General features: G+C 54.8%; 7 protein-coding genes across 7 annotated transcripts; 5 read left to right on the forward strand and 2 right to left on the reverse strand.

Annotated features, from left to right (window-relative positions):
• The first annotated feature begins 95 nt into the window (after positions 1–95).
• On the forward strand, positions 96–1,094 carry EV422DRAFT_544566 (uncharacterized protein). Its single transcript, XM_053071405.1, has one exon. The coding sequence runs from the start codon at positions 221–223 to the stop codon at positions 740–742; it is 522 nt and encodes a 173-aa protein (XP_052921684.1). The 5' UTR covers positions 96–220; the 3' UTR covers positions 743–1,094.
• A 1,650-nt stretch (positions 1,095–2,744) lies between these two features.
• On the forward strand, positions 2,745–3,283 carry EV422DRAFT_571472 (uncharacterized protein; the record flags this gene model as incomplete). Its single annotated transcript, XM_053072997.1, has 2 exons — positions 2,745–3,121; positions 3,211–3,283. The coding sequence occupies 2 exons, from the start codon at positions 2,745–2,747 to the stop codon at positions 3,281–3,283; spliced, it is 450 nt and encodes a 149-aa protein (XP_052921685.1).
• A 64-nt stretch (positions 3,284–3,347) lies between these two features.
• EV422DRAFT_500918 (SNF2 family N-terminal domain-containing protein) lies at positions 3,348–6,984 on the reverse strand (the record flags this gene model as incomplete). The annotated part of the gene is made up of 3 exons (XM_053068159.1): positions 3,348–4,495; positions 4,559–4,878; positions 4,940–6,984. The coding sequence occupies 3 exons, from the start codon at positions 6,982–6,984 to the stop codon at positions 3,348–3,350; spliced, it is 3,513 nt and encodes a 1,170-aa protein (XP_052921686.1).
• Positions 6,985–9,045: 2,061 nt separating this feature from the next.
• On the forward strand, positions 9,046–11,232 carry EV422DRAFT_276416 (amino acid permease). The gene is made up of 3 exons (XM_053065914.1): positions 9,046–9,383; positions 9,460–9,884; positions 9,947–11,232. Exons 1-3 carry the CDS (start codon positions 9,241–9,243, stop codon positions 11,005–11,007), a joined length of 1,629 nt encoding a protein of 542 aa, XP_052921687.1. The 5' UTR covers positions 9,046–9,240; the 3' UTR covers positions 11,008–11,232.
• A 1-nt stretch (position 11,233) lies between these two features.
• EV422DRAFT_276393 (uncharacterized protein) lies at positions 11,234–11,924 on the forward strand. Its single transcript, XM_053065913.1, has one exon. The coding sequence runs from the start codon at positions 11,269–11,271 to the stop codon at positions 11,860–11,862; it is 594 nt and encodes a 197-aa protein (XP_052921688.1). The 5' UTR covers positions 11,234–11,268; the 3' UTR covers positions 11,863–11,924.
• A 1,203-nt stretch (positions 11,925–13,127) lies between these two features.
• Positions 13,128–14,277, reverse strand: EV422DRAFT_551615 (peptidase M76 family-domain-containing protein; the record flags this gene model as incomplete). Its single annotated transcript, XM_053071847.1, has 2 exons — positions 13,128–13,690; positions 14,193–14,277. The coding sequence occupies 2 exons, from the start codon at positions 14,275–14,277 to the stop codon at positions 13,128–13,130; spliced, it is 648 nt and encodes a 215-aa protein (XP_052921689.1).
• Positions 14,278–14,352: 75 nt separating this feature from the next.
• On the forward strand, positions 14,353–16,854 carry EV422DRAFT_276553 (uncharacterized protein). The gene is made up of 3 exons (XM_053065915.1): positions 14,353–14,354; positions 14,422–16,068; positions 16,131–16,854. Exons 2-3 carry the CDS (start codon positions 14,550–14,552, stop codon positions 16,766–16,768), a joined length of 2,157 nt encoding a protein of 718 aa, XP_052921690.1. The 5' UTR covers positions 14,353–14,354; positions 14,422–14,549; the 3' UTR covers positions 16,769–16,854.
• Positions 16,855–16,927: the final 73 nt, after the last annotated feature.

Raw genomic sequence — 16,927 nt, forward strand, 5'->3', positions numbered from 1 at the left:
AAAGTAATGACCTCACGCGCACCCCACAGCTCTCCATCCCGCCTCACGACGAGATCACGAGTGGCTTGACTTCCCGGGTATATATACAGTACGTACGTATAAAAAGAGAGCTAACCAACCTCCGTACCCGTTCTGCAACGAAACTTGGTTGAAAGCGTATCTGATTCGCATTACCGCAACATTGTAGACCCTTGATCTAGCCTTAAGAATCTTCATCACCATGGACAAATCAACGCTCAAGGCGAACAGGCCCAGCTTCCCCCTCGGCGCTACCACCCGCATCGGCCTGGGCAAAGCACTCCTCATCGGACTCGGCGCCGGCGTAGTCGGCGGCCTTGCGATGACATTCAACCAAAAGCTCGAACAAACCTTCATCACCAACCGCCCCAATTCGTACGTGCCGGGATACACCCTGCTGCGTCTCCTTCACCGTCCCGTTCCGGCGTCCATGTCGGAGCTTGTGGCTTGGAACCACGCTATGCACTGGGGCGAGGGATTGGTCGCTGGCGCGATTCGCGGTCTCATGGCTTACAACGGGATCGCTGGCCCTTTCGCCTCTTTCATCTTCACGGGTGTGAGGTTGTTGATTGATCAGTCGTTGGAAAACCTGACCGGTGTTGGGGCCGCGCCTTGGACGTGGCCGTGGCAGGAACAAGTGCTGGATATCGTGCATAAAGCGGTGTATGCTTTTGCGACGGGCTATGTGGTGGATCGGTTCGTCGTTGGGTATCGATACAATTGATTGATGTGGTGGACAAGTTCCGCATCTTGAGGGAGGAGACCAACATGGAACCGACGAGGTTCTCGACGGATAGGATTAGCATCTGATTGGATTGGAGGTTGATGCGTGTATTATAGATCGCGAAATGAAAGATGTACCCTAACGCAAGAGCTTCGCATGATCCCCTAACCCAAAGAAGCTCATCATTGAATGAAGCCATTGATGGCGCCGAAAAAAGAGAGAGCGAAGACGGCACGCCCCTTTTGACTGAGTCCGTGCGCTTCCTGATGATTATGAAGAGGCTGCTGCAGTAGCTGCAGCAGGAGCTCCACAGTAAAGAGGCGTGGAGCGGCTCACATGCAAGTGAGCGGACTTATTCCGCGTTGTGACTTGTCGAGCTTGACCAACGCGTCTCCGTCTCTCCATCTGAGGTCACACCATTCTCAACAAACTCTCAACACAGTTGCCGGCGCAAGCTCTATTCGCTGCTGGAACACAAATGTCAGCGAAGAGGGCGAGGTCACCCTCCCCATCGAGTGGGTCTGACTCTGCCACGGACAGTGATTCGGCTAACGATCGCCCTCCAAAGCGGCATGGCAAATCGCGACCGCGGGCATATCGCAAACAGCAGCGAAAGGAATTGAAGAGACCGGAATGGGACGAGGCCTGGCGTGAACTTCGCTGTGATCGCCGGCGGAATGCCTGTCGGAGAGCGCTGGGGCAGTTACGCAACGCGGCCTCTCGCCAGAGCGACGGTGAAGGAGAGGCGCTACCCGAGCCGACAGGCGACAAAAGCTCGATTCGTGTTACTAAAGGGGGCTCCTGGACTGAAGCGGTCGCATATGTGCCGACAATGTATACCATCACCACCCCTGAAAACCCGGTGAGACGTTCTACGATTTTTTCGCCAACGAAGCAGAGCAGCAGATGGAAGGCAGATCTGGCGGACTGGAGTTTCAACCAAGACTTGCATAGGCAGATGGCTCGCGCGTTCGTCGAAAAAACCTTATCCATGCAATCACCATCGCTTGTGCGTGGCTTGTACTATAAGATGGAAGACGAACACCCCCACCACAGGCGGGAAGAGAAAGAATTGCTCCAGTTGCTGAAGGACTGCGGAAAGACGGAGGAGGACGTCCTGAATTTGGTGGAAAATCATCTGGCGGTCTTGTACGGGGCAAAATCACCAATGTGCGGGGAATTTTTTGAGCTTTGTCGGATGTGTGGAAACATGGGATGCGCTCGACATCTCGCGTCCATGCGGCGATCAAGTGAAGTCCCTAAACGAAAAGGGCTTTCGGAACCCTGCGGCGAAGATTGTGTCTATTCTGCGGTCTCTGCCCAGCGAGAGGTTCCTATGCGAGATTGGGCGCGGCATGAGCTGGAAACCCTGTGTGTGGCGCTCAGGACGTTTGGATTCGCACCGTGTAGGGTGGCATCCGCTTTCGACGAAAGGGACTGTGTTGAGGTGGACACCATACTGAGAAGTCTGGAGGAGAATGATCCGTCGTTGGATGTCAGGATTGAGGCGAACTTTCTGTCAAGCCTACGAGCTGAAGTTCTAGACATTCGTCGCCTAGCCACGACGGTCACAATCATGCCTATCCCGCCTTCGAGACCGTATTACCCGAAAATGATTCGCCAATCGAAGCCACCCTGTGACTGCGAGGACCATGAGCACAGTGAGCTGGCCAGCGTGTGCAAGCAGAGCATGTGCCGTTGCGCCAACAGCGGGAACTACTGCGATCGACTGTGCGCTTGTTCCAAACACTGCCCCATACGGTATGACGGCTGCGACTGCGACGACGAAGATGCCTGCGACATCACCTCGCTTCCGATAGATTTCATAAAAGGCGAGGGGCCCCGGTTCAGAACGAGCGACAGTCAATGTCGATGTGTCAGAGAATCTCGCGAATGCGACCCGGACGTTTGTGGCCGGTGCGGCGCCGATGAGCATCCACATGATGTTGGAAACAAATGGAATTGCGGAAACCAGTCAATGCTCAGACGCCTCGCTCAACAAATGGTAATTCGCGACTCTCCCCTTCACGGCCGAGGAGCGTTTCTGACAGCGGCCGTGAAAAAGGGTACTTATCTTGGCGAGTACACCGGAGATTTGATCGGACCCGAAGAGGCGGACAGACGGGACGACGCCATGGGCGCCGACACCGTTTACTTGTTCGATATGGACAACACGGCCAACGGAAGCCATCTTATGATTGACGCGAGAACGAAAGGCAACAAAACACGGTACATCAACGAGGATTCGAATGGGACTGCGAATTGTTTCTTTCACGTCAAGGTTGCCCTTGGCGAATACCGTTGCGGCGTATATGCCGCCCGAGATATCGCCGCTAATGAGGAGCTCTTAGTTTCCTATGGGGCGAAATTCAGCGCAAGGTATGGAAAATAACGCACCAATGGCAAATCCGTAGTGGATAGGCATTGTAGATGGAGATTTAGGCGGCCAACTGCCTTCTTGTAAATAGTCGGAATAAAGCCCGAAAGATCGTGTATATCATCAACCGTAATATTTACATACTCGCCAAAAACCTATCTTAGTGGGATTATCTACATATACTGCCTGCGCAAGCATTCCCGTTTGATTTACATCGAGACTTGGTCATCAACGAAGTAAAGCCGTACGATCAACTATGTGGCGCTTCCTTCCCATCCTTCCTCGTCCCTTTGTTACTGGCACGATCGGCGAATCGTCGTCCTCCAGTATGTCGCCCCACGTTTTCTTTTGCAAGGAAGTAACATACGCCTTTGCTTCGTCGTCCAACTCCACTGGTAGGGTTAAGATGCTGGTGGGTGCCACCTCCATCGGCGTGTTGTCCTCCCCCGGACCTGCAGGACTGGAGATGTCGGGAGTACCGTCTGCTTCTTCTTCAAGTTCGGAAAGGTTCATGCCTTCGCCAAACAGACAGTACCGCACGTCTCTCATCCCGACCTGTTCGCCACCGCCGCCCGTCCGGTTCTCCAGACCCACCATTCTTACGTTGACTTCCACGTCTTCCTCCTCAAACACCGGCGACTTTCCACCTCCATTGTCTCGCTGCAACTGCTCTGCTACCAATCGCCTCCTCGCCGCTCTTCCGACTGCATGCACCCGTTCCTCAACAGTGCCTCTCACAATGTACCTCCAAACGGTTGTTTCCCGGGTCTGCCCAATCCGATGCACTCGCCCGATCGCCTGCTCCTCGAGCCCGATGTTCACAACAGGCTCAACGAGGAACACGTGGTTTGCGCTAACGAGGGTCAACCCGCTGCTCTGGCTCCGCGCATTGAGCATGAACACCTCCACGTCGTTATCGTCCCTGAACCGCTTCAGCGCGTCGCGTTTGTTTTTCGAACGGGACTTTTCCAGTTTGACAAATTCGATGCCGTTCCGGGTCAGTCCTTCGCTGAGAATATCAAGGACATGCTCCCATTGGGAGAAGACGAGTGACTTGGCGGTCGGGTCGATCAGGCGGAGGTATCTAAGGTGCCGGATCAGCGTGTCGAGCTTGGTGCCGTAGGAGCCTTTGAGCGGGATGTTTGCCAGGTGGCCGAGGAGGATGTAGTTAGCGGAAGATTGCTCGGTTGCGCTAGACCCTCCGACATCGCCATTGGTGGTGCCGCTGTTCGATCCGGTGCTACTGGAGCTGGCGCTTTGCGATGCGGGATTGCTCAGTGTGCCACGTAGTGACACTGGGGTGCACTGGGTGACCTGCACCGGCTGATTACATAGTGGGCATTTTCTGTATCTCTTGATCCACGCCGCTGAGCATTCTGATGTACGACTCAATATTAGCAAACAATCTCTGGAAGCATTGCGAGCACGATGCACATTACCTGCACAATATATATGCCCACAAGGCGTCACGACACCTTCCGTGAACGCCGTCTTGCACACCAAACACTCCCATGTTTTTTCTACCGCATTCGCACGTTCCCGCTCCTCCTTCATCAGGTTCTGCAAGTAGCGTTTTCGAGAAAGCTGGTTGACGAGGAGTTGCTGCACCTCTGCCTCATGCGGGTCCAGTTTCTTCAAATCTTCATCGATTTCCTTCATAGGCGGCTCCTCAAGCGGGACAACGCCGTCGGAGATTCTCTGCAGGTGGCGAAAATATCCTACGCGCAGGTTGAAAAGTTTTGAAAAAGCATGCACTTCTCTGTTTGGGAAATTAGAGTCGTCGCAAGTACGATGGAACTCGAAATATGGTGCAAACCGACCTTTCCAACAACGTCAGGTTCGCGATCTCCTTCTCCACAGCTTTCGGTAACCCTTGCAAAGCGTTGCTAAGCATCCGCTTCTCAATGGCCGGCAAGTCCCTCTGCTCCAGCTTCTTGAGCTCCGCAACCAAGTCTTTCGCAGGCAGTGCGCCAAACGGCAGAACAAACTGCTTCTTCGTCTGCTCCAGCTGCAAACGCAACTCCTTGTCTTTCTCGTTCTCCGTGACCGCTGTACTGCGCTCTTCAGAGACTCTAAACCCCGTGAGAAGCTGACGCCGGTCTGCTAGGGCCAATTGATACGCCGCCTGATACACGTCTGCCCGAGACTGCGTGTCTACTCCTTTTTGGTACTCCTCCACACTCGGCGGCTCCTTATTCCCCGAAGCGATCAACGATTCAACGCTGGTCTCGTTCAATGGCGCAAGCAGAGCATCTACGATCACTTTCCTCCAACTCATAATCTCATCCCACTGACCCTCCAGCTTGCCCGAGAGGTCGTCCAGCCCGGAAAGCGCGTTTCCAATAACGAATCCCGCGTGCGGTAGGTTGGTGTCCGCCAGCCGGGTTCGACGTGAAGCAGCCATTTTCTCATCAAGGCCACGAGTATACGCCCTAAACCGCTCGATCATCTTGGTAACATCTTCAATAACAGGCCGCAGGATGCGGAGCCGTACTTCCTCCGCCTCGATGTAACCCTTGTTCTCGGATGCTTCGTCGCCGATAGAGTGGAAGAGACAAGCAAGGAAGTAGGTGACGCGGTGTTCGAGCTCCTGCCATGTACGGAGGTGACCTGTTGCTGACTGGAGGTCTTCGCGTAAGTCGCTTTGCGTGTCCATGTCGCCTTTGCGGGACATCTCATCATTCTCATCGATCTCGAAGGCGTCATCTTGGTTGTCTGACGCACTTGAAAGCTGCGATTGCTTCTTTTCGGTCTCAGCTATGTGCTCCTCTAGATCTTTGATGACCCTCCGTACTTGCTGCAGAGTCGTTTCATAAATTCCGACCACTGTAGCTGCATTGGCCCATTCATCTGCCTTGCTTTTAAACTCCAGTAGCTGAGCTTTGTTGATGCGCGCCTGCACAATCTGACGCTCGTACAATAGTATTTGATTATTTGTCTGCTTGTGCATAACATCCAGCACCTCATCGATGGAGCGCAATGTGCCACCCAGTACGCTGCGGTTCCGTGTCCCGACCTGCGGATGGCAGCACGTCTGACGCAACTGTAGAAGCCAGCCTCGAAGCTTGCCCGCAAGCTCCTCCTTCTCTTGACTCGTCCTCGCTTCTTGGACAGCGTCCATCATCTCATCGAATTGCTGGTTGTACCATGTCCGCTCGACTCTGCTGAAATCAAGGTGGAGCGTGTTCTCGTGTTGTGGTGGGAGAGTCAATTCGGACCTGAGATCTCGCTTCAGATTGCGATGCATGAACCGTCTGAGGACGTCAATGAGTCGAAGACGATGCACCGGGTTCGTCAGACGATTCCAAATGTGCTTATAGCTTGTAAAAGGTTCGATCCCGAGAAAGGAGATCAACCCTCGGAGATCGTTCCATCCATTCTTTCCGATAGGTGTTCCCGTCACAGCCCACGGATGCACTCTCGGCAGCATGCGAGCCATCTTCGCCGCCTTGTTCACGGATGATTCGACCATCTGGGCTTCGTCGAGTACCACCCTGAACCAGTGCAATCCCATCAAGGGCGATTTTCGCCGCGGATGTGCCCGTGCGTGACGCCGTGGTCTTTCATTATCCGGCATTGCGGCGTTCAGGTCTTTCCGAAGGGTATCATACGTAGTCAAGACGATATCGTACGAGGAAAGATCCGTCGGTGACACGGACTCATTCCCGTCGTACACAGTAACCCCAAGAGACGGCGCATGGCGCCCCAACTCGGAAACCCATTGCTCGAGAATCGCACTTGGGGTGATGACCAGCGTGCTTGCACTCGGTATGATTTCCTTATTGCTTTGCGGTGCCGTGCCCGGTTTTTCGTACCGGTGAAGCAACAGCAGTGCAATCAACATGACCGTTTTGCCAAGACCCATCTCGTCGGCCAGTATCCCACCGAGAACTTCACGCTCGTTATCCTGACCCGCAGGTCGCTGCACAGATATGGAGCCGGTCATTCGATGAACATACAGGAAAATGCCGGGCGCCGTTTCAATTTTATCATATAGAATTGGGATGTCATCATCTTCGCGATTCAAAGGGCGAGGAACGATTTGACCCTGCGCATTGACTGTGACGCCCTCCCGCCAAAGCATCCAGCCCACAGCTCTCTTTTGGAACGGAAGCATGGTCGCAATCAGATCTTCCGGCTGCAGCACCGGAGCGGTGTCCGGGATTGGATAGACAGCGGGCACAAGACGGGGTGGCTGTGCCCCTGACAGGGCGACATCGGTTATCGTCCGCGTTTCCGGCGGATACAGATGGAAAAGCATATCGTCCATTTGCCTCGCAAGGTTATACGTTCGCGAATCAATGGCATCCGCGTGTGCCGCCTTCAAAGAAAGAGGTGGTAGCATTATATTGATCCGCAGCTGGAGCCCAATGGTTGGGTTTCCCCCGATCGTTCCGCGCAAAATCACTCCATACTTTTTCCAGGCATAGTAGATGGAGTGCCAGAGCGATTCGCATCGTCGATTACATGGGTCTCTACAATCAAAAGTACTTTCTTTGAGATCAGAATCATATTTCGTTGTCTCCCATCCCATGGGTTCGAAGTAGGCCACTCTCAGCGGTCCGTATTCCACTGAAATCAATAAGAGCTCACTAGCTCCCTCGAAACGGACATCCAATGCATAAGAATCCATCGACACCTGCCAGTCGTATGTCGAAGCAAGAGCATCGTTGTTTTTGATTTCCAGATCGACGACAACTTCACCAAGAAATATCAAATTTCCGCGCTGAAAAGTGACAGGCCCGGTAAGTGGGACGGCCTCCGAGTCGTATATGACTTCCATAGTCCACTTCTCTCGTGGGGGCCGACCGTAATATGACGCAGAGACATACTGTTGAGAATCCAAACTTGGAGATACGAGCTGACGATCTCGAGAAGCGCAAGCAGTTCCGTCGGTGTTACACGGCCGTTTCGACGGTCTGTCAGAGCCATGAGCATCCTCCCTGGGCCGTTTGTAAGCCCCATCCTTTGCGAAGAACAACGCGAGTGCGTCGATGAAGAGGATGCCTGCTTCCGTCATAGCGGTGGCGCTTCGGAAAACGACAGCTGTCTAGATCTAGAACTAGGTGCCGGCCAGAGCGTGCAGGCTGTGTCCCAGGATCTGCGAAGCTAGTGGTTCTAAATGGAGGCGACGTTTCGGGACGTTCTTGAAACTTGAGAATTTGGGGAAGCCATCGAAGTGTGAACTCTGTGAGATGATGACGTAAGCAAAACACGGTCCCCCCAGTGAGTCACTCCATTCCTTTCTGTCCAGAACAACTGGCCAGCTTCAATGAATTGAATTCAGGATGAGAACGTATGTGAGGCTCCTTGCTTCAAGTCAAAGTCAGACCCAAGGGAATGCATACCCCCTTACGGCCACTGTCTATTATGCTTCCCATGCCCGCAAAACGACCAGGTAAGATCATTATGGGCATCGTCTGCCGTCTGCCCAGTGCCGTCTGCCGGCTGGAAAGCTGAAGAAAGGTTAGGGTGGATCTGAGATCTGGATTCGTTGGCTCTTGCGATCGTGGCTCGCGCAAAAATGAAGCTGACACGCCCAGGGGCAAGGGGGCACAATTCCCAAGTGGAACTTCCAGCTGGAGAGCATTCTGACTGTTTGTGACCTTCATGAATTCAATTCGGGAAGCAGACGTTCCATGAACCGACACCGCGGGTCACTGCCCGCCACACGCGCCCCGCTCGGCGCCCAATTGTTTAAGTTGAGGCCCCTTACGTCCCAGCTGTGCCAGTGCCCGTGCGGTGCGCGTATCTCCGTGTCCGTGTGGGGGAGGGGCGCCTCAGATCATTCGGGGGATCGAATGGTCACGGAATGGATCTGTTTCGAGTTGCACAAGCCGCGTGGCCCCGCGTAATCGCGTCCGGCCGATAACGCGGGGGCACACCACCGCCGCAACGCTGTCCTGCAAGTCCCAAGTCAAGCTATCAAGGTTTATAAAAGCGCCGCCCCGTCCTGACGGCCCCCCCTCCACGATGCTCTCTGCATATCTTCCCAACAACCGCCCTCGTTCTTTCTTCGCCTGCTGTCCGCTGGTCGGCTCAGGTTCTCTTCTCGGCCGCATATTTTGGTGCTGAAAAAACCCCCCCAGACCGCGCTTGCCCCACGTAACACGCTCTCGCAATGGCGTTCGGAAAAGGTAAAAACGACTCCGTTGCGACAATGGAAGAGGTCCACGGCCACCCCGACTACGCGGGTGAGCCTGTCAATACCGGACACGAGCTCCACCGCGCGCTGAAGAACCGTCACATTGCTATGATCTCCATGTAAGTCACTGATGACCCTCTAATCGACAAGAAATCTAGGAGTCTTGAGCTGACAGAGTGGCCCTTTTCCTTATAGTGGTGGTGTCATTGGAACCGGTCTGTTTTTAGGGACTGGTACCGCCCTCCACAATGGTGGACCGGCTGGTCTCCTGCTAGGCTACGCGATTATGGGGACCATTTGCTTCGCTGTGATGACCTGTATCGGAGAGATGGTTGCCTTCCTCCCCGTCGCCGGAGGTCACATCACCCTTGCCCGCCGTTTCGTCGACCCCGCGTTCTCGTTTGCCTTGGGCTGGAACTACTGGTACAACTGGGTCATTACGCTCCCCACTGAATTGACCGCCGCCGCCCTGATCATCAACTTTTGGGGTTGGGACGTCAACTCTGGTGTATGGATCACGATCTGTTTGCTCCTTGTCGTGGCCATCAACCTGCTGGGTACAAGAGCCTATGGCGAAGCCGAGTTTTGGTTTGCAAGCATCAAAGTGCTCACCATCGTCTGTAAGTATACATTTCTTTGCCTCATTATCAGGTGTTTCCTTCCTAACGCTCCAACTCCGCAGGCCTCATCATCGTTGGGATCGTCATTGCCGCTGGAGGCGGTCCGAACGGCAATGCTTCAGGCTTCACTTACTGGAATGACCCAGGCGCATTCAACGACAACTTCAATGGCATCACTGGCAGTCTCGGAAAATTCCTCGGCTTCTGGGCCGTTCTGATTCAGGCCGCCTTCTCCTACATCGGAACCGAGATTGTCGCCATCGCCGCCGGAGAGGCCGAGAACCCTCGCCGCAACATTCCCAAGGCCATCAAACGTGTGTCCTTCCGTATCGTCACCTTTTACATCCTCGGAACCTTCGTTATCGGCTTGACCGTCGCGTACAATGACCCCACTCTGATTGCGGCGAAAGACGGAACCGCCAACGGCAGTCCTTTCGTCATTGCCATCAAGAACGCAGGCATCGGCGTTCTTCCCTCCATCATCAACTTCTGTGTCTTGACGTCTGCTTGGAGTGCTGCCTCCTCCGACCTGTACACCTCTTCCCGCGCCCTGTACGGTTTGGCTGTCAGCGGACAGGCCCCCAAGATCTTCACGCGCACAAGCAAGAACGGTCTTCCTTACTATGCCGCCGCCGTTTCCATCCTTTTCACCTCTCTGGCTTACCTGTCGCTCTCTAAGGGAGCTGGCAAGGTGTTCGGCTGGTTGCAAGATCTCACTGCCATCTGCGGTCTCATCACGTGGACTTGCATCTGCATCATTTACCTCCGTTTCCACGCCGGAATGAAGGCTCAGAACATTGACCGCAACCGCCTCCCTTACAAAAGCCCCTTCGGCGTGTGGGGTGCCTACTACGCCCTTGTCTGGATTATCATCGTCATGCTCACCAATGCATGGCAAGTCTTCCGCCCGGGCCATTTCGACCTGGAGATCTTCATCACATCCTACCTGCCTCTACCCCTTTTCTTCGTACTCTTCGCTGGAGCCAAGATCTTCAACAGGACAAAGTTCATCGCTGCCCAAGACATGGACTTTGTCACTGGAGTCCGGGACTTTGAGGAGAGTCACGACACCACCAAGAAGCCCCGGACGCGTGGCCAGAGGGTCTGGAACTGGCTTATGTAGGAGGTCGTTCTACTTCCCCACCCCTCACATGTAAAGAACATTTTCCCCACCTCCCCATCACCACTGTAAACCGATGTAAATTTCACCTGCTACATTCCCCTACCCCCCTTATCACATCTCTTCGTAATATTACTGTGGTTTAGGAAACCACTCGTAATGAGACAATCGTCGCTTCGCTCTATGCGTCCGGCTCTCGGTTCAACTCGGGGTGTTTAGGCGTTTGGCTAGTGCCGCCTTGATGCGTGCTTGATTGATCCTGTGATGTTCCAATCTAGGCGCCCAGATTTATCTTGTGTCATGGTCGCAATCGCACACAGTCCTATCTGTTGTACGTTTTGCGCGTGCGTCTGCTATCAAGGCTATCATGGCAGTTTAGGGGCTTGCCAAGGCGGCCTAGGAGGCCAGGAACCCTTTCGGGCCCAGCCAGATATCGAGATCACCTCGAAAGAGGCGCCTCGGGAGCGACGGGGCAAGCAACTTGAAGCAAGGCGAGCGCGCGCGTGGTGCTTATGCAAGGGAAGAGACGCGTTCTCTCATAAGCAGACACCCACGCGTGAGCCTGCTCTTCTCGTTTTCATCGAGTCTGTCACTACCTCCCGATTCCTCATCGCTCTTGTCCTCCTTCCAATTTCTGTGCTCGGTCCCTTGGACGCAGTTCTTTCGGTGAGTGCCTTTTGGATCATCCATATGTCATCCAACGTGTTTAACCTTCTATTGAAGGTACCGGAGTCTGTCTTGCCCTCTTCGGCGAATGGCGTCACCCCCATCCTCATCAAGATGGAAAGGATGGACAGGTTGCTCCCACCCCCCCTGGACTTGCAGACGACGCTTCACCGGCCGGCCGGCCAACTTTGAATCAGATATATCTCGCTCAGCAGGCATGCTATGTTATGTCGGCGAGACGGGGTCGCACGTCGCGCGTTCAAAAGGTAAGTGCCTGGGAAACCGCCCAGTTGAGTCCAAACGCTTCAGGTTTTCGTCAACCGCGGACATGTAGTAGACGGGGCCCTTCAACAAAAGGTAGGCTAGCGCGCGACAGGTCACTAGCGTTTAACAACAGGTTATGGAGGATGCTGGGTGGAGCTGTGTCGGCCAATGCATCCGGCATTGTACGTGTCGCTCGTACAGCATACCTACGTCTGCGGGCCCCGGATTGTCTTGCGCGTCCTCTGCGTCCTCGCCCCGGATCCAGAACCAATGCTTCCTGTGCGCCGCCGCCGCCGCCGCCGCCGCCGCCTCGACAATACCCGCCGCCCGTGTACCGAAATATCATGGGGGAGATAGGAGGATCACAGAGGTGAGCAGACTTCATTTTCATTATTGCGATTGACGACATGAAGTCCCGGGCATATTCTAGCTATGTCTATCTAACTACTGAAGGGCCACTGGGAGCGATCCATAAGCCCAGACGAGAGAGGGGCCAAGGCGTTGAGGAACACCGGGAACTTCAGTGTACTCCCAACAGTATGCAACCCGGTGTTTTCTCCCGTTACTAAACGCTCCCCTCAGAATGAGGTGTCCGCTGGTCCGACGATGAGCTGCCCGTATGTCTAATCCACCAGTACTGAGCGGGATTACTGGTATCCTCTCCCTGAGCGACAGAGTTGTAGCATAAGGAATCTGACGCGCCATTGAATATGACTGATGTTCATACTCCGCCGAATGCTTGTAGGATAGCCCCCATCAGTTTCATTTTCACGGTGGACCCGCCAGCGGCGCCTCGCAAACCCCAGCGGTCGGCAGTCCGATGCCACTAGTTTTAGCGAAATCGGGTTCGAGTGGGTTCTTAACCCCTCAGGAACGATCAGCGACAAGCTCCCTTGAACGACCATAATCGATCTTGGAGCGGTCGATTCCCGCCCGAATACCTTCAAGAGTGCGTGGCTTTACGGCGACCGAGACAGGCACAGCAGCCGCGACCTCCGTGTGAACGCTGATGGGTCGCCCGCCGCTCGAGGAGGTGTGTTCACAGTGAGTCGGACGTCTGACCGGTCCCGACAAGCCATGAGCTCAGCATCACCACACCGGTGCGGGATGGCTTTGTCCAGCTTTGCCCAGCTTGCTTGCACGGGTTCGGGCGTTCCTGCCATACGTCCATATGTCTTTTGAAACAGCATGCCTCAATCCAGCTGAATCAAGTCGTCTTTCGTGAACGGTTGCACATCCTGCACGCAAATGTCGTACATCTCTTTAACCACCTGAAAGGCCTTCCCGACGTCCCCAACCTCCCTGTTATACATGACCGCCAACGCCGCTCTCCTTCTCACACAACTTTCAAATGCCCCTTTGCGGAACGGTATCGCCAAATACCGCTTCCTCGCCCATTCCCTGTCCCATTCACAGTCTCCACTCAAGCTCGCCGCTCTTATCTCCGCACATGCGTGCTGTTTGGGATCCTCAAAATCGATGTTGCGCGTGCAGTAGTCATAGGCGTGGATCAGTTCATGTGCCAGAGCGTCGTTGAAGCGACGTGGCGGAATGCGACGGTCGGCGCAGAGCGCGATACCTATGGCGGGGCCAAAACCTCCAGCGACTTGCGGGGTGCAGCGGACGCAGCGAATATGTCGTGACGGAGTAAGAGGACAGGAATTCTTAGTTAAAGCGTTGAAGAGCTTTTGAATGCGGGGTTGGGTAAGGGCATGGGCGAGAAGGCGGTTGCAATGGGCGAGGTCTTCGGCGTCTGCTTCGGTGAGGTCGTATATTTGAGAGTCGAGAGTGGGATGATTGCTGCTTCCGGGATTGGGCTCGCTGACGCTGAACGCTGCAAAGTCTGAAGGTGAGGGTCCAAGCAAAGACCGAAAGAGACGAGTGGTTCGCCGGTGTACTTTCGACGACGGTTCTGACTGGGACGCCTCCATGTCGAGAGGCAGCCGGTGTGCGCTATCCGTCCCGGCTGTCGATGTGTCCATTCCAGCTAGATCCGGTGGTCGAATCGGAGCAATGGGAAAAGGAGAAGGCCCAGTGGGACTAGGAGAAGCTGAGGTCACGACTGGGCTGACCACGTCCACTGCAAACATCCAACGCCTCCGTTCAGCCCCAATTACAATTTCCACCGTCCAGACCCATCGCCTTAGACAAAGGCTGCGACTACGCGCACTTCGGCAGACATGAGTGCGGACGTTCTGCATAGCATCTTCGCAAACGCTGCGGCTCACTATGCCAAAGCTGAATTTAAGGTTGCTAACACTTTGGCTTCCTGTGTCCTCTCAACTGCTCTTTGCTCATCTTTGGCATGAACCCAACGGCACCTTCAACTTTGATAGGAGGCATACAATACATATGTTCGAGCAGCGAACGCGGCACTAGTCGCTTTGGCGAATGGCATCATTTGGGAGGGCCATGGTACAGTGGGTCTATTGCGCGTTTGGCAGCTTTTGGCGACCGATGATCTCAGTAGGTCTATTCCCCACGCAGACATAATAGAAAAGCCCGCTGGCGTAGGAGATCTGCTGCAGATAGCTCATCAGAGCTTGGCGAGAGCAGAGGAACTCATCAGAGCTCGCAGTATTCTCAGCGGCGAGAGCCAACCATCGAGTTCAAACATGATGATAACGGCAACCCCGGACGCCAGGCTAGCCTCGCAAACGAACGCACCGTTCCCAGAACCTGTCCCATCGATCCCCATCTCGCCTGTCACCCAGCAGCAAGTCAAGCATGCTTTCCAGCTTCAATTAGCGGAAAGGCGCTACGCCGAGTCGACTAGACAGGAGCATGCCGATTTGGGCTCACTGCGGCGCCTACTAGAAGATGTGCGAATTCAAAAGGGCAAAGTCGAGGATCTGCAGGCTCTGTGTCAAAAAGTGGCGACGGTGCCACTGCAGCATTGGCCGGCAGAGGAGGTGGCGAAAGAGATAGCGACGATCAATGCAGAGCTGTTTGCGAAGGTCGATGTGAGGAACGAGGTGGCAAGGGAAGCGTCCCTGCTGGGCCCTAACGCAACGTTGTGTGTCGATTTCAACACATACCTCGAACGCATCATGATACACGCTATTGTTGGCGCTAAAGCGGCCCCTTCGCCGGAGATTGCGACAGATGCTAGAGCGGTAGCGATTGCGCAGGTCATTTCAATCGCGCATAGCTTGTTTTATCGATATCGCGATGTCAACGGTTTTATCGCGGCACTGAATGCACTGGGCTCACCAGAGGTGCGGCGATTGCAGAAAGCGTGGGACCACGTTCCACCAAAAGCAACAGAGGCCTTGAAGGAACTTCAAGATGCTGTTGGGACTGGCTCAGGTCGCGATCATCTCGAGCTGATTGCGCAGATTCTGGAATATCACTACCTTGGGGGAGGGATCTTGGTCGCTGTACCATACTTGCCGCCGTTCATTAGGGACGTCGAAGACCTCCACAGCGCCTACTCGGCCGGCGTTCAGGGAGACAGGGGTTCAGCCATGCTATCTGAGATTGGGGCTCGCGCCCTAGAAGACGTTTTATCCACACTCACATTGTGCCAAGGAGTTGGAAAGCCTGATCCGAGTCTCGGAAAAGCCAGCAGGGCAGCGGCTGGGGCTCGCAGCTCTGGACGGACGGCTCACTCCTCTACTACTGTGCCGGGTGATTTGACGCAATTGGGCCCCCGGCAGTTCCCTGTGAGCCACTGGCTTCTCACGCGCGTGTTTTGGAGTAGGGAGGAGCTGTGGTATCAAAGCGGAGAGAGTGAGAAACTGTTGGCCGGGGAATCGTTTCCCCCGCAGTATCAAAAGATGCTGGAGGAGCACGCCGCCGCGGCTGCGAGGGCCGCCAGGTGTGAGCGGACCTTGATGGAGAACCGTGCAGCACAAGTGCAGAATCGAGAAACCCCGCCACCAGCGGCGACCACTCCACTTGCAGCCGACCCCGTCCTAGCTCAACTAGTGTCTCCGTCGCTCCCTGTCGCATTCGAGGCCGTCGCGGCGCCGGATACACTCGCAGCTCCTTCGATATCCGGACCTACAATGGATGACGGAATCGAGGATGACGAAGATCTGCTGGCCATTCTCGAAGCCCTGCCCGTCATACCGGGCAGTTTGGATGATGATCTCTCGGCATCTGTTTCGGACGAGAAGAGTGCTAGTCTCCGTGAGTGATTTGTCTGCCTCCTTCAAATGCATACATGGGGACTGAATCACCTTTCCCACCAGAACCTTCAGACCAAGATCAATCCGACATTGCATCCAACCTCCCAAGCGACTCAGCCCACCCTCACGAACAAGCTGCATCCTCGGCAACCCCACCGCAGCAGCCCACCACCACCGACACGGATGCACCCCCGGAACGGGGCTACGACTATATGGATCGCTACCTGGGCTCTCTAACAGAGCCGTTCCCAGGCAGCAACATGGAGGAACCGGCGCCGCCTGGGCCACCGGAAGCACATCAGGAAAGCGGAGAGCAGCAGAATGTGAACCAGAATGTGGAACCCGTTGCACTACTTGAAACCGCCGAGCCAAGTCACGAGGTGGGCCCGGATGATGGCGGCGGCGGTGAGGTGAGCGAGGCCACCGTTGCGTCGATTGCTGCCGAGGTGGGGAGTGATGTGCGAGAATCGCTCTCCGGCGGTACGGAAGCGGGAAGTATATCAGACGCGTTGGGCCTCAGGGCCACAGCGGGAGACGATATACCGTCAGTGAGCGATGGCGAAGAGTCGGGCAAAGCTGGAAAGCTACTGACTGAAAGCGAAGTCTCGGGTGCTGGAGCAGAGGCCGAAGGGGGGGCATCGCAAGAGACAGGAGACCCGGAGTTGGATGAGCTTCAACGGCGTTTCCTTTCCCTACGATGATGATGGCTATATTTACTTTCTGTAGCAGATGTTAGCTTTTTGTAAATTGTACAGAGATGCCCCTCGGCGCAACAAGAAGAATCTGCTCTTTCCATAAAACCTCAATTGTTCTCATTCTAGTTACATGCGCTTACAATATCCACAAAGAGTCTGGCAACT

Source organism: Fimicolochytrium jonesii (genome assembly GCF_025526975.1).
Source record: "Fimicolochytrium jonesii strain JEL569 chromosome Unknown EV422scaffold_34, whole genome shotgun sequence".
NCBI classification, from domain to species: Eukaryota; Fungi; Chytridiomycota; class Chytridiomycetes; order Spizellomycetales; family Powellomycetaceae; genus Fimicolochytrium; species Fimicolochytrium jonesii.